Source organism: Heteronotia binoei, chromosome 11 (assembly GCF_032191835.1).
Source record: "Heteronotia binoei isolate CCM8104 ecotype False Entrance Well chromosome 11, APGP_CSIRO_Hbin_v1, whole genome shotgun sequence".
NCBI classification, from domain to species: domain Eukaryota; kingdom Metazoa; phylum Chordata; class Lepidosauria; order Squamata; family Gekkonidae; genus Heteronotia; species Heteronotia binoei.
Genome location: NC_083233.1, coordinates 42,173,485 through 42,195,987, shown reverse-complemented (window position 1 = coordinate 42,195,987; position 22,503 = coordinate 42,173,485). Strand labels below are relative to the sequence as shown.

The following is a 22,503-nucleotide window of genomic DNA, read 5'->3' as shown; positions in this document are numbered from 1 at the left end:
ACACTCAGGATTGTGGGTAGTTATCTATAACGGGCTTCTCGTGTTCTGTGAATCAAACAACATTCCTTTATGGATACCTGAAATCTGTTGGACAAGAATGTGATCACATAACAAAACAGCTTGTTTTTCCAGTTTGTCTTTTTGGGAAGTAGCTCTTCTATATGAAAATGGCAAACTGGCAGCTACTGAAACTAGTTTGTCTCTTGCTGAATTAACCATGAGGTAGAAGAAGAAGAATTGCAGATTTATACCCTGCCCTTCTCTCTGAATCCGAGACTCAGAGTGGCTTACAATCTCCTATATCTTCTCCCCCCACAACAGACACCCTGTGAGGTGGGTGGGGCTGAGAGAACTCTCACAGCAGCTGCCCTTTCAAGGACAACCTCTGCCAGAGTTATGGCTAACCCAAGACCATTCCAGCAGGTGCAAGTGGAGGAGTGGGGAATCAAACCCGGTTCTTCCAAATAAGAGCCCATGCACTTAACCAATACAACAAACTGGCTCTCTTAGAATCCAAAACATGTAGAAGGTTCCAGACTCAATCTCAGTTGGTGTTGTTTTTAAAGACCCTGGAGCACAATTGCCAGTGAGAACGTGTTCACATGTTGAGTTTTTTCATGAAAAACTGCACATTTGGCAAAAGGAATTCTAGTTTCCAAGTGGCTAGGTAAGGATCTTTTTAAGGTAATCAAGTGGCAGCATTAAGGACAGACGGAGAAGTCTCTGTATCTCTAGGCTATTGGATTATTCTTTTAATTAATTCTAAAGCTGCTGAACGACCCAAAATCTACCAGTTTAAAAGGTTCTATTTCTAGAAACGACCTGGGCGTTGTAAATCACTTCTGTCTCAGAGATATGTTGCCGTAATCCATCTTTATAAACAAAACTTGCCTGAATGCTTCCTGAGCTCATTATCTCTAAATTTCCCTCATTTCAAGCTGGGTGAGAAACAGCTCTACTGGATCAACGGTGGGAGATGATTAATGGCATTTGAATTACCGACATTTTGCTACTTGAGGGTAGAAGTCTAGGGCCTTACACAATTAAAATTAACTGGGAGGCTAATAAAAAAACCCTGCTCATCAACATTTACATATACCTTCTCCAACACATCCTGTTCCTGTAAAACATGACTCCTAAGGACATTTTTGGAAGCAAGCACTAGCATAAACAAGGCCTGTTTCCAAATTCTGAGTACATTTTTTTTTAAATTACGACCTTCCTCCAAGGAGCTCAAGAGATCATACATGGGTCTCCCTTCCTCCATTCTATCTTCACAACCCAAGGAGCTGAGTTAAGCAGACAAGGAAAGAGACACTAGCCCACAGGCAACCAGTGAGTAGGTATCTGAATACAAGTCTCCTCCAGTCCTAATCTGACACTCTAGGCATCACATCTCTTGAACAGACGAACATCCAAACAAATGTCTAGGTGTCAATTCTCTGTAATTTTGTCACTCTTTCCCCCTATGAATTTTCATGCAACTATCAAAGGGCAGTAAGGAATTGTTCATAATTATGAAATAATTATAGACCACCTTTCTCCAGACAAGCCAGATGCAAGGATGTTTACAGTATTAAAATCTACTGCAAAGCATGGCATAATCATAGCAGCCCAGATACAACTTTGTTACTATGAAGTCAAGAAGCAAACAGTATCTTCAGTAAGCATTCCCAGCAGATTAAACTCCAATAAAAGTGGTGCTAAATCAGCAGTGAGGGTGGCAGTCTATTTGAAGTCCAATTCAGGACCATCTGCTGAAAGGGCCACCAACAAATCCAGGAGGATCAACAAAGAAGCACTCTCCCCAAGCATACAAGTATGGACACAGTAGCACAGACACCACATCCAGCAGGGACAACCTTCCCTGACATAAGTTTACCCAGATATTTCTATGGTATGCATCATGGCAAAACTGTGTGCATCATGGCAAAACATGGTTTTTTCAAATGATCACATATCATGAGGCCTTTTTGGTACAGGCACCAAGGCCGCGGAGTTTCCTCCCATATGAGGCATGCCTTGTGTCTCCCCCACTTCATATCTTCAAGTCAAAATCTCCCTTTGTCAGCAGGTCTGTGATTTAGCTGACTGTAACTCTGGGAGAGTGGTTCTGTTCCTTCTTTGGTCTGATAAAGCTATGTTTGCAGGTTATGTTGCTTGTCTTACTTCCCTGATAGCCAGACTGTTTTTCTGCAACTGTATTGGTCCACCAAGCCTGTTATGATCTACTGCATCTGGTAGCAGCTCTCTGCCAGAGGGTCTCCCCAGCCTTGCCACCTAAAATCCTTTAACTGGAGATGGTAGAAATTTAACCTGGAATTTGCTGCATAGAAATGAGACCTCTACCAATGAGTTATATTATCTTCCATGTTTAGAGAGCTAACTTTTGATCTTTCATCCCTTGTCAACCTGGATGTGTCTGAGAACTGATTCATACCTTTTACCTAATGAAAAACTTCATTTCTGCTTTCATATATTGGATAATGCACTTTCTATGCACTTTAGTGATTGTTTGCAAGTAGCTTTTCTAGTTTCACCCAGGAAAATCCAATTGCAAATGAATACCATCTTGAGGAGCATTTTCTTCTTATCACTGGCATAGATAAGTAAAAAGACAAAGGTGAGTTTACATAAACCTACAAGTGTTGGTCTCTCTCATGTTAACATGAGACATAAAAACAAAGCTGTGTAGCCGAAGGTATCTTACAATTAGGTCCCTAATCCTTAAATCAAATTGACAAAGTTTTAAAGAACTTAGTAACTTGGTATCTGAAGTAATATCAACTTCACACACACAAGTGGAATCAGCTAGCTGACGTTGAATCGGCTATCTCAAGAACCTCATTTGCAGAATAAGTTTCCAGTTTCATGAGTTGCAAAGGCTGTTTCAGTCACAGACAGAGCGCTGCTCAAATGCAAGGTATTCTTGGCAGAGTGCCTTCATTACTATATTTCCTCCTTAGAGAAATCTGACAACTATGTTTAGGTCACTTAAGATCACACAATTTGATTACCTTGAAGTTTGATTCTCCATCCAAACTAGCTGTAGTGACATAACAAGTTCCATCTTTGCTACTCGATGCAAGAAATACAAGGTCGCAGGGAAAGGTTTCATCTGTTGTCACTTCTACTATGTCACCAACCTAAAAAAAAGCAGACAAATTGTGTTTCTTCATAAAACACTACACTGTAACTTAGCTACTCATGTTCTTCTCCATGCCTTAGAAAGAGAATAATAATAATAATAATAATAATAAACTTTTATTTATACCCCGCCCTCCCCGCTGAGGCAGGCTCAGGGCGGCTAACAGGACATGGTGAAAACCATGATACAAATAGACAATAAATAATACAGTTAATAATTTAAAAATAAAACAAAAAAACAGTAAGACATTAAAATACAGAAGCTTTTGTTTAGAGAGATACAGTCAAGTAGAACCTACCATAGCTCTTCCTGCACAGTGACATCTTCTCTCTCCTGAGCAGGAAGACTCAACTGGCAACAGCTTGGCCTCCCTCTGGCAAATAAAGGTTTTTGTTTTGTTTTTTTAAAATCCAAAAGCCTGTGACAGCTCATCAAGTGGGGCTCTCAGAGGCCACCACTCCCTTATTGCCAGCACTTGGGCAGTTTAAGAAGACCACTTGGGCATATGGAGTAGTTCCACTGTCCTTAAAGAGTCACATGAAACAAGGTGTACATGTGTGGTGGGGAGTCTTCAGGATATGACAGAAGTGGAGGTGAGGTGGCAGCTTCTGCTGCCGCCTCACCTCCACTACTGTCACATCCTGAAGAAGCTGCCACTCACCCAGAATAGGAGGCCATTGCCTTACCACATTCTAGAGCCAGCTAGGCCAAAAGCATTCCCTGGCTTGTTGAATAATCATGTGGGCATTGACTTTAACCCTTTTTGAGGGCCTTCTGAAGAAAAATGGTTTCAGCTTTATAGTGTTTACTGACTTGGATATGTTTTTCTGTCACTATTATAGAAAATTCAAGTCTTATGGCAGCTTAAAGATGAAAATGTTTACTGGGGCAGAAGTTTGTGATCTCAATGGCAGGTGAAGGTTGGGAGAACAGGTGGCATCAAACAAAACTACAAACAACTAAGTTTGGGTTTAAAAAAGGCCACAACTTTATTGATTACAGCAACAGGAACACTAGCACAGGGCAGGGTATGAATCCAGGCATCAGGTGACCCACCTGCTGGCTGATGGAAACCCATCCTAGCCCATCTGCTGGGCTTAAAACTGGGATGGCAAGTGAAGTGGACCCACATGGGCATACACCTCTGAGTGGATCCCTTGCCACCTGTGAATGGAGCCAAGCAACTACCCCCAAAGCTGGGTGTTCTGCAACCTGGCTCCACCCCCAAAATCCTTTAAAGGAGTCCCCAACCCGGGGAGGTGGTCACACAAGTGTGGCCTCCCTTCACCAAATTGATCCAGCCCAATGATTAAAACTGCCTAAAGCTGTGATGTTAAATACATCAAGAAACTTACTGCATTACAGAAATAGAAAGCCGAAGGAGGGCAGGCGGGGTTGGCCAACTAGCAAAGCTGAAGCATCCAGCAGCTGCACGGCTTTAGATAAGCAGCACTGACAGACCCAGAGGAAGGGCCAAAAGACAAGGTGGCTGTCTATAGGCAGCTGGAGGGCAGCCACCAAGTGCTTCCCAACCCACATGACTTCAAGCTGTGTGGACTTCCAAGCTACCTGCTGTCCCCACCCTCTGTCTGCAATGGCAGCCCCAGGTAGGTCTAGGACCACAGCTTTTTTTTTACACTAGTCTACTTTACTACATGAACAAAGTCCATCTTTTGCCTGTACCCAGTTACAGTGTCAGAGAAGTCCTCTTTTTTCTGTGACAAACTAACTGGGCTACCTCTCTGGGATATTCTACCATGGAAAGTGAAAAGACAACTAAAAGTTAATGCCATTCTGTTTGGAAATTCTTACTATACCTCAACAGTAAAAATGGGCAAACGCTTCCATTTATTTAACCATAGAACCCCAATAGTCCAGAAGGTCTCTCTCTCTTGGTTGACTTCGCGAACGAAGATTTAAGAAAGGTGCAGTAGTCCACATCTGCTGCAGGCTCGCTGGTGGCTGACAAGACCAATGCGGGACAGGCAGGTTCGGCCACAGTGGCTGCAGGGAAAAGTCTGATTTGGGATTGGTGCTATAGCAGTACGATTTTTCCTCAATCTCCTTTTATCCTCAAGACCAGCTATGCGTGCGTTCTCAAAGGAAGAGACAGCCTGGTGGATGGTGTGCCTCCATGCTTTGCGATCTGAGGCTAGGACAGACCACTGGTGATGGTTAATGCAACAGGTACCAAGGGATTTCTTCAAGGAGTCCTTGTACCTCTTCTTTGGTGCCCCTCTATTTCGATCTCCCTTGTAAAACTTTGGAGGGAAACGCGTTTAGTCTAGCCAACATAAATGCCCTGCAATGACTTGGAGTGGTTAGGTCTGATAGATAATTGGGCATTTTGCCACAAAAAGCATAAAGACCTAAGGAAGCTGGAGAGCAAATATAAGGGTCAGTTGGCCGTAATTTCGTTTCCTCCGATTCCCATAGTCTCCGTTTAATACATCTGAAGATATATGACTCATCAGCAGTAGAAAAATCATCTACCTCTAACCCCAATTGATTGAGTTTAGACAAAAGCACTGCTGTCCAGGATGAAATATATGGGTCTCTTTTCATACAATCAAGAAGGCTGTTGGAATCTGTTCTAAAATGAATTTTGAACCAGAATTTAAACACTGCAATCCAGGCTTTTGTCTCCACCAAAGACTAACCCACTTCAGAGCAGAGAGCAAAGTAGGACACACATTTTGGCAAACCAAGAATTTGTCTAAAGAATGAGGCTTGAATGCCCTCCACTTTCCTGGTAAAAGCTGAGATCCAAATAGGGATACCATAGAGGATTTGGGCAAGCGTTTTGGCTTTGAACACTTTAATAGCTGATGGAACTAATTGGTTGCCCCTTGCAAAAAAAACTGTTTAATTTGAGCAGCTGAACATTTAGCCAAGTTGATGGTGTTGTTACGATGTGAAACCCAGCTTAACTTGTGGTTAAAAGTGATCCCCAAGTATTTAAAATTTTTTGTTTGCTCGATTGTTGAATTGCCAATAAACCATCTCTGTGGGCGCCAGCAGTTTGAAAAGACAACTACTTTAGATTTGGTGTAATTGATAGTAAGTGAATTACAATTACAGTAGTCATAAAAGGCATTCAAATACCTTTGCAGGCCCACTCTTGTACAAGAGAGGATGGTAGTGTCATCGGCATAAAGTAATAAGGGGACCGCTCGGCCTGCAAGTTTAGGCGGATGACCGTTGACAGGGTTCAAAAATTGTGCCAGGTCAGTTAAAAATAGATTTAAAAGATGCGGGGCCAGCACGCAACCTTGTTAACCCCCTTTAACACTGGGATTTTACTAGTCAAGTCACCGCTAGAAGAAAATTTCACTTGGCAAAAGGTATTAGAATGAAGTTTCCTCAAGAGAAACAGCAGACGAGGGTCCATTCCCAGGTGACCTAGCTTGATCCATAGTTGGGCTCTATCTATTGAATCAAAAGCACCCTTCAAATCGATGAAGGCAGCGTATAATTTTTTTGACCCGGTATGCATATATTTTTCAGCAAGGAAGGCCAAAGTGCAGCAGTGATCCAGAGCAGATTTGCCTTTGGAGAAACCAATCTGTTCAGGACCTATGATGTTGCCTAGGCGCATCCAGTCAGTTAATCGGAGTTCTAAATGTTTTGCATACAGTTTGCCCACTATAGATAATAAACTAATGGGGCCCCTCTATTTCGATGGCCGGTGGAAAGTTCGCCATACAGGGCAATTTTGGGAAGGCGGTGGTTTTCCATCCTGGAGATATGCCCTGCCCAGCGCAGCTGCATCTTCAACAACAATGCCTCGATGCTTGTAACCTCCGCCCACTTGAGGACTTCAGTGTTGGTCACAAAGTCACTCCAGTGGATGTTGAGGATGGTGCAAAGGCAGCGCTGATGAAAGCGCTCAAGGAGTCGCAGGTGATGACGATATAAAACCCACGATTCGGAGCCGTAGATGAGGGTTGTCATCACAACCGCTTTGTAAACATTGATCTTTGTGCCTTTTTTCAGATGCTTGTTGCTCCACACTCTTTTATGCAGTCGGCCAAATGCACGGTTTGCCTTTGCCAGTCTATTGTCAATCTCCTTGTCAATCTTGGCGTCTGAGGAGATGATGCACCCCAGGTAGCTGAACTGCTGGACTGTCTTCAGAACTGATTCACCCACAGTGATGCAAGGAGGGTGATAATCTTCCTGGGGTGCAGGCTGGTGGAGAACTTCTGTCTTCTTCAGACTAACTTCTAGGCCGAATAGCTTGGCAGCCTCTGCAAAGCAGGATGTCATATGCTGCAGAGCTGATACCGAGTGGGAGACGAGTGCAGCATCATCAGCAAACAGTAGCTCTCAGATAAGTTTTTCCATTGTCTTGGAGTGGGCCTTTAGTTGCCTCAGGTTGAACAGGCTGCCATTGGTGCGATAGCGGATGTAGACACCATCATCGTCATCTAAATCTACTGCGGCTCTTTGAAGCATCATGCTAAAGAAGATTGTAAAGAGAGTTGGCGCAAGAACGCAGCCTTGCTTTACACCTGTGCCTATTGGGAAGGGCTTCGAGAGGTCGTTGCAGTGTCTGACTTGGCCTCGCTGGTCTTCATGTAGCTAGATGACCATACTGAGGAACCTTGGGGGGACATCCTAAATGTTCCAAGATTTGCCACAGGCCGTTCCTGCTAACGGTATCAAAAGCTTTGGTAAGGTCGACAAAAGTCACATATAGACCCTTGTTCTGTTCCCTGCATTTCTCTTGGAGCTGCCTGAGAACAAATACCATGTCGGTGGTGCTCCTGTTAGCCCTGAAGCCACACTGGCTCTCTGGGAGGAGTTCTTCTGCAATGGTGGGCACCAGTCTGTTCAAGAGTATTCTAGCAAGGATTTTGCCTGCGATGGAGAGCAGGGTTATCCCCCGGTAGTTGGAGCAGTCTGACTTTTCCCCTTTGTTCTTATGTAGAGTAATGATGATTGCATCGCGAAAGTCCTGTGGTAGTTTGCCTTGTTCCCAGCAGGTGACAAGTAGTTTGTGAAGTGTGCTGTGTAGTACTATGCCCCCATGCTTCCAGATCTCTGGTGGGATTCCATCAACTCCCGCTGCCTTGCCACTTTTCAGTTGCTTGATGGCTTTAACAGTCTCTTCTAGGGTGGGGATCTCATCCAACTCTGTTTTCACTGGTTGAAGTGGGGTGTGGTGGATTGCTGAATCTTGAACTACACGATTGGCACTGAAGAGAACCTGAAAATACTCCGACCACCGGTTCAGTATGGATGCCTTGTCTGTGAGGAGCACTTGGCCGTCTGCACTACGCAGGGGACTCTGAGCCTGATATGATGGACCATATACTGCCTTCAGGGCTTCATAGAACCCTCTTAAATCACCAGTGTCTGCACATAGCTGGGTTCTCTCTGCAAGCTTGGTCCACCACTCGTTCTGAATGTCTTGAAGCTTGCGCTGAAGGTTGCTACATACAGCGCAAAAGGTTGCTTTTTTCCCGGGACAGGAGGGCTGAGCAAGATGTGCTTGGTAGGCAGATCTCTTTTTCACCAGTAATTCTTGGATCTCTTGATTGTTCTCATCAAACCAGTCCTTGTTCTTCCTTTTGGAGAACCCGAGGATTTCTTCAGAGGTCAACAGGATGGTAGTTTTTAGGTGTTCCCAGAGTGCTTCTGGAGAAGGATCTGTGAGGCGACTGGGGTCCTCAATTCTTGTCTGGAGTTTTGCCTGGAAGGCAGCTTTAACTTCGGCTGACTGAAGGCTGCCAACCTGAAACTTCCTCCGGGGGATACCGCCTCTCCTGGGTGTAGATTTAAAGTGAAGACGGAGATTGCAGCATACAAGACGATGATCCGTATGACACTCTGCACTGGGCATTACTCGAGTGTGTAAGACATCTCGAAGGTCTCTCTGGCGCACCAGAATGTAGTCAATAAGGTGCCAATGCTTGGACCGTGGGTGCATCCAGGTTGTCTTCAGACTGTTCTTCTGCTGGAAGATAGTGTTGGTAATGGTGAGCTGATGCTCCGTGCAGAATTCTAGCAGGAGGCGCCCGTTATCATTGCAGTTGCCAATGCCGTGTTTGCCAAGTACTCCTTTCCAGGCTTCCGAGTCTTTACCTACTCTGGCATTGAAGTCGCCAAGGATGATCACCTTGTCCTCTGTAGGGGTCTTCCGTACGAGGTTACGTAGATCAGCATAGAACTTGTTCTTTTCTGCAGGATCTGCTTTAAGGGTTGGGGCATACACACTGAAGAGTGTTGCATGCTGCTTGTTTTGAAGTGGGAGGCGCATAGACATGATGCAATCTGAGTGACCTGTTGGCAGGTTTTCGAGTTTAGAGGCAATGGAGTTCCTGATCATGAAGCCAATGCCAGAAAGGCGGCTCTCAGCCTTTGACTTACCCGACCAGTAGAGGGTATAGCCAGCACCGTGTTCTTGAAGACTACCTTCCTCAGGGAAACGGACCTCACTGAGAGCTGCTATGTCAATATTCAACCTGAGAAGTTTGTGGGGAACTAGAGCAGAGCGTCGTTCAGGGCGACCACTGTCTACTGTGTCAAGCATGGTTCTGATGTTCCAACACGCAAGCTTTAGTTTTTGCACACTTTGTGAGGCAGGTGCATGCCTTTTCTTTGTTGTTATTTTTCGACCGCAAGTAAGGATGCCCGTTGACCGCGGCTAGCCAACTAGGGTGGGGGAGACGAGCTTTGTTTAGGCCACCTTTTCTAGGCCCCTCTCCATACGGAGCAAGCAGTGCTGTCCCTAAATAAGGCTGCTTGGTCATTCAGGGTGCTGCCGAAAAATGCTTTCGTCTCCGGGTCAGCATCAAGCGACCAATACCCTGAACCGCCTACATGCAGGATCGGGACTGCGGCTTCCAGTGGCATCTTCCACCTGCCGTTTCGCCCCTTGCCCAACGCTGCAGGACTTGGTATGTTGTGGGTTGTCTTCTTTTTTCTGTGACAAACTAACTGGGCTACCTCTCTGGGATATTCTACCATGGAAAGTGAAAAGACAACTAAAAGTTAATGCCATTCTGTTTGGAAATTCTTACTATACCTCAACAGTAAAAATGGGCAAACGCTTCCATTTATTTAACCATAGAACCCCAATAGTCCAGAAGGTAACCAAGAGCAAATGTATATTTTAACATTTTTCTGCTCCTACCCTGAGCCAAGTAAATCCTGCCTGTTCAAGTTCTGCCCACTCTTGGTGGCAATCTGTGCAAGAAGGCTCCCAAAACCCACTTAGAAGGAGAAGATATTGGATTTATACCCCATCCTTCACTTGGACTCTCAGAGCGGCTTACAAACTACTTTCCCTTTCCCTCCCCACAACAGACACACTGTGAGGTAGGTGAGGCTGAGATAGCTCTTTCAAGAACTGCTCTTGAGAAAGCAGCTCTTTCAAGACCTGTGCTTGGTCCAAGGTCACTCAGCAGGTGCATGTGGAAGAGTGGGAAATCAAACCCGTTCTCCCAGATTAGAGTCTACGTGCTTAACTCTACACACCAAACTGGCTCTCAGTACACTACACAGTTAACCACTACACACCAAATTGGCTCTCACTACACTACACAGTTAACCACTGCTCCAAACTTATTTGTTTCTTTAGAAGAGTTAAAACTGAGTTTATCCAAAGAATAGAGCTCTAGAAAAGAGGAAAGGTTTCAAACCAAGTTTTATCCTGGTGGCACAAGTGGCAAAGATACTCTTCTTCAGACACAAAGAACTCCACACCATTCAGAAGCTTTAGTTTCTCTAGTTCAGGAATACTTTGCACTGTTGCAATTTGCTATTATCCTACGTAGTTGTGTCATTATGTATTGCTTGCTTGCTGTGGTTTTTAGGTTTAGTTTTATTTCTGATATGGGCCTTTGTAAAGTAATTTGTGATGTCTGCTCAATTCTATTTTGGTGGTAACTAAGAAAGTATTATTTTTCCAGGGAGAAAAGCTGCCAAACGCCTTCCACGGGAAGTGATCAAAGCTCTAAGATAGTTCCCCACCAATAAACCCTCTAAACTGTGGAGTCTTATAAGCAAAAATTCTGCTTTGTGAGTTACTGGCATTAAAGAGAGCCAGTTTGGTGTAGTGGTTAAGTGTGCGGACTCTTATCTGAGAGAACCGGGTTTGATTCCCCACTCCTCCACTTGCACCTGCTAGCATGGCCTTGGGTCAGCCATAGCTCTGGCAGAGGTTGTCCTTGAAAGGGCAGCTGCTGTGAGAGCCCTCTCAGCCCCACCCACCTCACAGGGTGTCTGTTGTGGGGGAGGAAGGTAAAGGAGATTGTGAGCCGCTCTGAGACTCTGGAGTGGAGGGCGGGATATAAATCCAATATCTTCTTCTTCTTAAAGTTGTGAGCTACTACATAAATTAGCTTGCTGCTGGGCCATTTTTCCTGAGCTAAGACAAAAATGTGTGAGCCAGAGGCTAAAAAAACTCAGCTCAGATGGAACATTGTTCCACACCTCCATTACCTGGATTGCATCACAGTCCTTCCTCACTCGCTTTCCATCCTCAATCACAAAGACCTTGCTTTTGTTGACTTCCTGGTCCGCCCTGTGCCGTAGCCAATCCTCATAACCCTGAAAAGAGAAATGCAGAAAAATGCAATCAGGAAACAAATAAATTACAGGGTGGTGGCTAGATTTGCTGAATGGGCAATTTAGAGACTTTATAATCCTCCTGTTCCATAATTTTCTTTAGAAAAAGAGGGAAAGAAGTGTGAAATACCTGTTTAACAGCTGTAACAATAATAACGAAGAAAAGAGGAAGTCCACTGGTGACTGGGCTCGTTGGTGTATCTACTATGACCTGCAAAGAAGGAAAGGAAAAGTGCCAAGTTACCTAATCTTCCCATGAAACTAATGAGTAGTGAGTCATTAATCCGACAACAATTAAACACACACAAGCAGTGGACAGAAGCTGATATTCAGGGAAAAGACAAAAAACCCTCCAAGTGGTCACAAAGCAAATAGCAAATAGCAAGCCTTTATTGGCATAAAACAGATTTAGCAGTAAAACAGCAATATAAATAATATAAAATCCTAGATTATAGAGTACATAGGGAGCTAAAATTCTTGCAGAATTCTTGCCACTGCACGTTCCACGACTTGCGATCTGGACCCATGCCCCTCCTGGCTAATTAAGGCCTGCCAGGAGGAACTAAGATATCCTATACGGGATATAAATCGATCTCTTTCAGAAGGTGCTTTTCCAACACCCCTGAAAGAGGCATTGGTCCGCCCTCTCTTGAAAAAAACCGTCATCAGACCCGGCCGAATTGGCACACTACCGGCCGGTCTCAAATTTGCCCTTTTTAGGCAAAATTATCGAGAGGGCCGTGGCGGTGCAGTTACAGGAATTTCTGGAGGACGCTTCCGTCCTAGACCCATGCCAGTCCGGCTTTCGCCCGGGCCATGGGACAGAAACAGTCCTGGTCGCCCTCATGGATGACCTCCGACGACAACTGGATCGAGGCGGCTCGGCGGTATTGCTGTTGTTAGACCTACCGGCCGACGCAGGAATTCGGGGGCTAGCCTTACAGTGGCTCTCCTCCTTTCTTGAGGGTCGGGGACAAAGGGTGGCAATTGGGGGGGGGAACTGTCTCAGAGGTACCCACTTCATTGTGGAGTGCCTCAGGGAGCAGTCCTCTCCCCGATGCTGTTTAACATCTTTATGCGCCCCCTTGCCCAGATTGCACGGAGGTATGGGCTGGGTTGCCATCAATATGCAGATGACACCCAGCTCTATCTATTGATGGGCGACCAGGCTGGTGATGTCCCTGCAAATCTGGACCGGGCACTACAAGCCGTGGCTGACTGGCTCAGGCTGAGCGGGCTGAAGTTGAATCCGGCGAAGACTGAGGTCCTTTGCGTGGGCCGCGGCGGACCGGGAGGGGAGATTACTTTACCGGCCTTTGACGGTGCGCCACTGGTACCGGTGCGCAAAGTCAAGAGCCTGGGAGTGCTACTGGAGTCCTCCCTATCAATGGAGGCCCAGGTAGCTGCCACTGCTAGATCCGCCTTCTTCCATCTTAAGAGGGCGAGGCAGTTGGCTCCCTTCTTGGAGCGCACCGACCTAGCAACTGTGATCCACGCAACGGTCACTTCGAGGTTGGACTACTGCAATGCCCTCTACATGGGGCTGCCCTTGTACCGAACACGGAGACTCCAGGTAGTCCAGAATGCGGCGGCCAGGCTGTTGGAGGGACTACCACGGTGGGAACCTGCACGGCCTGGGCTGCGGAATTTGCATTGGCTGCCGGTTGTCTACCGTGTTCGCTATAAGGTGCTGGTTATCACCTTTAAAGCCCTATATGGCCGAGGACCTGCCTACCTAAAGGACCGCCTCTCCCCATATGTACCCCGGAGAGCACTGAGGTCTGGTTCCCAGAACTTACTAACAATCCCTGGGCCAAGAGAAGCTAGGTTGAAGGCTACTAGGGAGCAGGCCTTCTCGGTGATAGCCCCTCGTTGGTGGAACGACCTTCCAGAGATGATGCGAGCCCTGCGGGACCTGAACCAATTCCGCAGGGCTTGCAAAACATTTCTTTTTCAGTTGGCATTCGAGACAGAACCTGATTAACTAACGAGCAGACACTTAGCCATCTTATGTCCATCAGGATTACAACATTTTAGCACCTATTTTATATGTTTTATCTATTTTAAATAACTTATTTGTAACTGATATTTAAACTGTTGTTTTATGTGAATCATGGGACTCCCATGTCTGTTATGCTGTTTTATGTGAATCATGGGACTCCCATGTCTGTTAGCCGCCCTGAGCCCGCCTGGCGGGGAGGGCGGGATATAAAAATAAAATATTATTATTATTATTACTAAAATACATAAAATAAGTAAAATATATATGAGTCGAGTTTAGCCAAATGGTCACAAAGCAAAAAAACCCTTCATCTGTTTACATAGCAGAGAGATATATTCCAGACACTGAACCCACCAGGTATTCCTTGCTTCCATTTTCCTGCTCAAAGGCTATCATCAAACATTTTGTGAAGGAATCTCTCTAGGCTTCTGAAAGTATCATTTGAAGACCAACTTCCAGTGCATACATCATAGGCATTTGGAGTACAAGTATTCTTTTTGTACAGATGTTTTCTTCTAGTCCATATTTAAACCATGTCAAATGCCACTAATGTACCACTAGAAGTGTTCAAAGTAAAATTGGTGAGTTGAAATGTTTAGTGTTGGGGGGAAACATAGACATTGTACAAATTTTAGAAACTTGGTGGAATGAGGAGAATCAGTGGGACACGGTGATTCCTGGATATATAAGTTATATCGGAAGGATAGGGAGGGAAGGGTTGGAGGTGGGGTGTCTCTGTATAATAATAATAATAATAAATTTATTTTTATATCCCGCCCTCCCCCGCCAAAGGCGGGCTCAGGCGGCTTACAGACAATGTCAGAGAGGGTATACAGTCCATATATGTTCCATATATGTCTTTTGGGGCAACTCCCAATTTTTACAAATGGCGAGATCAATAACGTTATGGTCACTGCTCCCAAGCAGTGCAATCACTTTTACATCTCTCACCAAATCCTTGGGCATTTGGAGTACAAGTATTCTTTTTGTAGCACAACCACCTTTAACTTTATAAGGGGTAAATTCTCTGAGATGAGGAGGCACGTGAAGAGGAAACTGAAAGAAAAGGTAAATACAGTCAAAACCCTTGAGGAAGCTTGGAGGCTATTTAAAACTACAATCCTAGAAGCTCAGATGAAATATATGCCACAAGTTAGGAAAGGCACAAACAGGTATAAGAAAAGGCCTGCATGGCTTACAAACAAAGAAATGGAAGCTGTAAAAGGTAAGAAGGATTCCTTGAAGCACTGGAAAGCTAGTCCAAGCGAGATTAATAAAAGGGAACACAGGCTGTGGCAAATCAAATGCAAGACTGATCAGGCAGGCAAAAAAGGGACTATGAGGAGCATATTGCAAAAAACAAAGACCAACAATAAAAATTTCTTCAAATATATTAGATGCAAGAAACCAGCCAGGGAGGCAGTGGGGCCCTTGGATGACCAAGGGGTCAAAGGATTACTGAAGAAGGATAGCTAAATGGCTGTGAAGCTGAATGCATTTTTTGCCTCTGTCTTTACTGTGGAAGATGAGAAATGTTTGCCTGCTCCAGAACCACTAATTTTGGAAAGGGTGTTGAAAGACCTGAGTCAGATTGAGGTGACAAGAGAGGAGGTCCTACAACTGATTGACAAATTAAAAACTAATAAGTCACCAGGTCCAGATGGCATACATCCAAGAGTTCTGAAAGAACTCAAAGTTGAACTTGTGGACAAGTTCAAAAAACAAAAATATGTAATCTTTCATTGAAATCTGCCTTCGTTCCTGAGGACTAGAAGGTAGGAAATGTCACCCCCATCTTTAAAAAGGGTTGCAGAGGAGATCCGGGAAACTACAAGCCAGTCAGTCTGACTTCAATACCGGGAAAGTTGGTAAAAACCATTATCAAGGACAGAATGAGTAGGCACATTGATGAACACAAGTTATTGAGGAAGACTCAGCATGGGTTCTGTAAGGGAAGATCTTGCCTCACTAACCTGTTACATTTCTTTGAGGGGGTGAACAAACATGTGGACAAAGGGGACCCAATAGATGTTGTTTACTTTGACTTCCAGAAAGCTTATGATAATGTTCCTCATCAAAGGCTCCTTAGTAAGCTTGAGAGTCATGGAGTAAAAGGACAGGTCCTCTTGTGGATCAAAAACTGGCTAATTAATAGGAAGCAAAGAGTGAGTATAAATGGGCAATCTTTGCAGTGGAGGACAGTAAGCAGTGGGGTGCCGCAGGGCTCAGTACTGAGTCCCATGCTCTTTAACATTCATTAATGATTTGGAGTTGGGAGTAAGCAGTGAAGTGGCCAAGTTTGCCAATGACACAAAATTGTTCAGGGTGGTGAGAAGAACCAGAGAGGATTGTGTGGCACTCCAAAGGGATCTGTTGAGGTTGGGTGAGTGGGCGTCAATGTGGCAGATGAGGTTTAATGTGGCCAATTGCAAAGTAATGCACATTAGGGCCAAAAATCCTAGCTACAAATACAAGTCGATGGGGTGTGAACTGGCAGAGACTGACCAAGAGAGAGATCTTGGGATCATGGTAGATATCTCACTGAAAATGTAAAGACAGTGTGCGGTTGCAATAAAAAAGGCCAACGCCATGCTGGGAACTGAAAACAAATCAGCCAATATCATAATGCCCCTGTATAGATCGATGGTGCAGTCTCATTTGGAATATTGTGTACAATTTTGGTCACCGCACCTCAAAAAGGATATTATAGCACTGAAAAAGTCCAGAAAAGGGCAACTAGAATGATTAAAGGTTTGGAATACTTTCCTTATGAAGAACGGTTAAAATGCTTGGGGCTCTTTAGCTTGGAGAACGTCGACTGCGGGGTGACATGATAGAAGTTTACAAGATTATGCATGGGATGGGGAAAGTAGTTAAAGAAGTACTTTTCTCCCTTTCTCGCAATACAAGAACTTGTGGGCATTCAATGAAATTGTTGAGCAGTTGGGTTAAAACAGATAAAAGGAAGTACTTCTTCACCCAAATGGTGATTAACATGTGCAATTCACTGCCACAGGAGGTGGTGGCGGCTATAAGCATAGCCAGCTTCAAGAGGGGATTGGATAAAAATATGGAGCTGTGGCCATTAGCTACAGTATATTACTGGAACTGTCTGGGGCAGTGATGCTCTGTATTCTTGGTGCTTGGGGGGGGGGAGTGGAAGGGCTTCTAGACCCACTTGTGAACCTCCTGATGGCACTTGGGGGGGGGGGGGTTGGCCACTGTGTGACACAGAGTACTGGACTGGATGGGCCATTGGCCTGATCCAACATGGCTTCTCTTATGTTCTTAGCCTATGCTGTCAATGGAAATTTGTGGACTATCCCAGGAAGAGTTCTAGGTACTTGATCCCAGGTGGCCTAATGGCAACTTCACCTGGATAGGAGACTGCCTGGGAGTTCCATCTACATCACAGAGCTCCATTACAGAAGAAAGGCAGGATATCCATGTTTGTGGGGGGTGGGGGGTGGAATCCAACCCACCAAATATGTAGATGCCCACCTCAGGTGGTCAGCATGCATTCCATAGAATGAGCTCACTAGAGTCCACCTAGACCAAATTCTTGCTGAAGTCATTCTGCTAAACAATGGTGAAAATCATTGGGACATGATGCAGCCAAATATGGTATAATGCACTGGCTAGGAGACTGATCTACGAATTGTGAAGTCCCCAGATCAAATCTCATTTCTCCTATGAACTTAGTGGGTGACCTTATGGAAGCCATTCTCTCTTAGCCTCAGGCCATCCTTCCTCTGCAGAATAGGGTTAATAATACTCTTCTCCCTCAAAGACTACTTTATGCATTTTAAGAAAGCACACTTCCAAGCATTACATATGTCCTATGCTTTATTAAGTCTTCAGAATAATTGGAGTGGGGGGATTTGGATGACTAGCATTCACAAAGACCAAAAAATTGAGAACTTGTATGCATTTTTCTAAAAAATAAAAATTCTAACACCCATTCTGACAGATTTAGGTCATAATTTGCCAGGTTTTGCAACTGCTTAACACATACAACCATGGTGGGGGTGAAGGATTCTGTGCCAAAATGCTTTATTGTGTATAGAATTACGAAGTTCCTTTTTGTGATAGCCAAGGTCAATTGAAGCAGAGAACTTGGCACAATAAAGCTTTTATTTGTTGCTTACAGAAACCAAGAATGTTGGAGTTTCTCTTTCCCATACACACCCTCTTCTCTTGTAATCTTCACTGCTTTTTTCTGAACTTTTAAGATATCATATGAATACACAAGAGAACAAAAAGTAAAATATCATCAAATTACTGATTTGATAACTGAATTGTTAACAGGAAAAAAATTTCTTCCAACTTTGAGTGGGGTCAACAGTGGAACAGTCAAACAGCATCTGGGTCTGTAGCATTATTTCTGATTGGCTCTAGCTCAACATAGCACTCATTCCAACTTACAATTTCATGGGCATTTTGGGAGATTCATTGTAGCAAACCAATCCATACCACATCAAGAAGAAGAAACCCAGTATCTTTGCCCCTGGAAAGGTTATGCATAACTCTGAGGTTTTGCAATTAGCCCTTATGGCTCACTGCAGGATTTATGATATCCGGAAGAAAAGACTAAGGAGGCTGTCTTAGTGTTATTGTTTTAATTAGCTAGAGCTACTTCTATAAAGATCATTAATGTCTAATCTCTGAAGCAAGGCAGACATGCCAGTTCATGAAGTGTTCCATTTTGAGAGCAGATGGGCTTCAGCAATTGCAACTGCAACAACCACAAACTAGACATACACCCTTTAGCGATGCCTGATAACACTCAGCTTATGGGGAAGAGCCAAGTGGTTTCTGTTAAGATAAAACATCAAGGACTTTAAGTTGATAAGGTCCCAAATTCAACAATAAAATCTGTAGACACATTTCCAAATACAGTCATCGTTAACAACACTTAGCATAGAACTTGCAGTGTTCAAAACATTTGTGGTCCTGACATGGATAGCCCAGACTGGCCCAATCTCATAAGATCTTGGAAGCTAAGCAGGGTCAACTCTGGCAAGTACTTGGATGGGAGACCTCCTTGGAATACCAGCAGTCAGGAGGCAGAGGCAGGCTTTATTCATCCACCTCTCCGAATATCCTCCAGGCCCCCAGTATGGGTCAGTCACCAGAGATCGCCTTCCAGGTACACACACTTCCAGGTGCACACACACACCCCCAATACAAAACATATGTTATGATCCATTCAACAGCCTTTTAAGGTAAGCCAATGTACTGTAAATGGGCGGAAGGTTGCAAAACCAAGAAAGGAGCAGGATTAAGGCAAATTAACAAATTTGTGACAGAAGTGACATTTGAACTGATGACCTTCCTAAAATTAGCTCATCATCTTAGATAACTTGCTTTCCTAGTATGTTTTCTGAACCAATAGGACTGTTCCCTGAGCAGCCAGTACTGTGCTGTGCTCATGAAGCTCTCAGAAAGCTGAAACCCAGCAATCAGCTAGTTGGCACTGGATTTAGATTCTTACTTCTTACAAACTGGAATAAGGTTACAGAAGTTTCATCTTATGAAATCAGCAGGATTTCAATTTTTTAAAAAGGATTTGGGGGCACAGGGCTGGCTATTGGAAACAGGAAGGGAATATATACATGCAATATCCATCTGGGTCTCCTATGTCTATTTTGCCCATTGATCTACAAGAACATACAGCCTCTGGCTAGATAGGGGCAATATCAGACCTCATTTCAACAACAAGAAAACTTACACACACGCACACCCAAAGTAATTAAGAATCACTATAATTTGATCATTTGAATTTCAACATTGTTACGTTATCAAGGACAGGTGTAGCTATTATCATAGCTTGTGTTAGTACAACACATTCACATTCCTTATTAAGAATGACAATCTAATATTCACTTTACAAGACAATGGTAGATGCTTTCATTGCTCGGTTCCTAAAATGAATCACTACTTCTGGCTTTTCACTTCATCAGCAAAAGAAGCCTTACCTGCACAAGGAAGATGATAAGGAAGTAGAAGTTGGCAATTCTTCGGAACTGTTCAAAGAGATTCTTTGGGAGAAAATTCCAGACTGTGTACTGCAAGACGAAAGCAGTGATTCAGATCAGAAGCATGAATACAACCAATCTGGAGACACTGGCAGTTCATATTCATCCAAATTATGAAGACAACAATAAATTTCTAAAATGTGCTTTAAAAGAAAGGGGTGGGTATTCAAGCCTCCCCCACTGAGGGAGAATGATGCATCACACTTCACACCCACCCACTCACACTATCACTAGGAGAATGCTCTGCTTATTTTATTCCACTGAATATACCCTGGTTGTTTTATTCCGACATTTTCAAGGTGGCAAAGTCATACCCACAAATCAGTTAAATATTCCACAAATAGATCTGGGGTACCTAACACATCCCAAAACAGCATTTCTGGCGGCCACATAGTGGCAGGGCGGTTCAGCTTCCACTAGATTATTTCACAAGACCAGGACTTCCTTTCTTGAACTAATGCTTGGAACTAAAGCAGGCAAATGGGTGAAGGAGTACAGAATGGAGATGAATCTAGCCACCTGACTCACACCTAAATGATTTACAGAAGGTCTCTACCCCAAAACTCCCCTTCTGTGATTTTCTTTTTTAAAAAAAATCCTTATGCATCTGGTGAAGTGAGTTCTGGCTCACAAAAGATTGTGCTGGAATTTAAGGTGCCACTGCATTTCTGTTTTACTGGCTGAGACTGTCAGTAGTGAGTGGCTGCTCACTCCTCCATCCCTATGAGACTAGGCAAAGTTTGATTTACTGGGTTGGACCCCACAGACCGCTTCCACTAATGGATGTGCTTTGCCTCCCAACAGAGCCACATGGGCGAACAGAGAATGTGAAATAGACTGTGCAAAGCGTCTGCAGGATCCATCCCTTAGATTTCCACCCTGTGCACGATAAACATTGTGTGCTGCCGAACAGCCATAAGTACATCAACACCCACAAGAAAATAATTCACAACCACAAATATCCCAATAAAGTGCCACTGCAACACTGAATGATATAAAAGTATAAACACAAAAACAAATGTTTAAATGCACAACTTGCAAGGCAACTCATTGTTTTCAGTGGTTAACAGTGGGACCAACCCATTCACAACAGGGTCAAAAAGCAAAACTAAAGTGATGTCAGTGTGGAGATCTGGATCAGAGCCAAGAAAGAAAAAGGGATTTAATCCATCCACTTGTGTATGGTTTTACTCCCCTCCTCCCTTTCCATTCCAAGTTGCCTTGGAAGGAGAGGAAGAAAGGAAAGGCATCTGCATTTTTTTCTATTTTCCAAGACAAACAGTAACATGGGAGGGGCAGGGGTGATGGGTGAAATTGCACTGGAGTGGAATGATTTTTTAAAAAAAGCTTCCCTGCAAAGACGAGATTTGAACTGTGGCCCTGTGTGCAGCGGAGGAATTACACACATCTCAGAGGTGTGTACAGATGAGCATGTCCACAAATGTCAGAGCTCTGTTCTCTAACCCACCCTTCTCCCCAAATATATATTTTTAAAAAACTATTTATAGAGCATAGTGATGATTCTACAACAGAAGTCTTCCAACACTCCACGGTAAATGGGCTGCAGGGAAAGACTACAGACAAACTTCCCTGAAAGAGTACTGACTATGGACAAGACTCCCATTATGACTGAGAAACTCTGGGGTTTCTACGGACACAGGGATGGATCCTATGTATCATAAGAAGAACAGCAATCATGAACTTTTCTGGTCAACCCTCTCCCCACTGCACCCTATTTTGTTCCCCAGAATGCAGCTCATATGGTTCAAGAACAGCAAGCCTTGTAATACGTAGGCCTTCGACGTGACAGAGGAATGGGTGCCCATGATACCAGCAGATCAGTGACAAGCATGAGTGGAACAATGCTTTGTATGATCCATTAAGCTAGAGATGTAAAATGCAGTCCATTTCAGAAGAGTCATTACACAGAAACCAGATCAAATAACACAGTTCCAGCCATAATATGTCATCATTCTAACAGCAAGTATAGACACCGGTAGGGCACTAGGAGTTCTGTTTTGCAGCTTCTACTTTAATCTAGCAAAGATGATTTATGAAGATCTGAGCTTAGGAATGCATTCATATTAAGCATCAAAAACCTGCACACATCCATTGATGACACTGCATAGATTAACAGGGCAAGCATACCTTGGAGGAGATTATCCTGTTGTCACAGAATTTCTGCAGAATATAACCCTCCGTTTCAGAAACTGGGCGGTGACCAATCAGGACGGTCCGTGTCCCAACACGTTTCTCTTCCCCAATAAACTGCAGAAAAAATTAAGAATCCAAAGGTCACCATGCTAAAAGATTTTTAAAAGACAAGACGTTTCCCCATATTTGAGATGCTGGGGACAGTGCTGATCTGTACTTCCTCTGTATTTACTGGCGCTCCCCTGACATTATAGCACTTAAGGCAAACTGTGCTCTTTGGAAGTTGCATAGATGCATGGAGCAGCAGTGGAGCTCTCTCTCTATTTTAATGATGACAAACACTGGCTTTCCATCCTCCAGACATTCCCCTTTTACAACAGTTGATAAAAGATGCACTTCACAAATTATATCCTGTGTATTACAAGACACAATTATTTTCCAGAAGTACAGGACAATTCTACTGAGAGCTGGCAGCTCTGAGCTTAGATGCATCTTCTGGGAGTTTTTTTCCTTTCTTAAATTCCAGTCTGCAAAAGTAGACATATTTTAGGAAAGTTGAGGGATCCCCAGAAACTTATCAGATG

At 44.0% G+C, this 22,503-nt stretch overlaps 1 protein-coding gene across 5 annotated transcripts in view; it reads right to left on the bottom strand.

The window, feature by feature from the left end:
* Positions 1 to 22,503, bottom strand: part of ATP11C (ATPase phospholipid transporting 11C) — a 114,453-nt gene that overhangs the window by 58,594 nt on the left and 33,356 nt on the right. For all 5 annotated transcript variants that reach the window (XM_060249880.1, XM_060249877.1, XM_060249881.1 and 2 more), the window contains exons 2-6: positions 21,914 to 22,033; positions 19,706 to 19,795; positions 11,856 to 11,936; positions 11,600 to 11,707; positions 3,018 to 3,146 (exon numbers count right to left, since the gene is read on the bottom strand). In XM_060249880.1, coding sequence (XP_060105863.1) covers positions 3,018 to 3,146; positions 11,600 to 11,707; positions 11,856 to 11,936; positions 19,706 to 19,795; positions 21,914 to 22,033 — 528 coding nt within the window. The remainder of the gene's footprint in view (positions 1 to 3,017; positions 3,147 to 11,599; positions 11,708 to 11,855; positions 11,937 to 19,705; positions 19,796 to 21,913; positions 22,034 to 22,503) is intronic.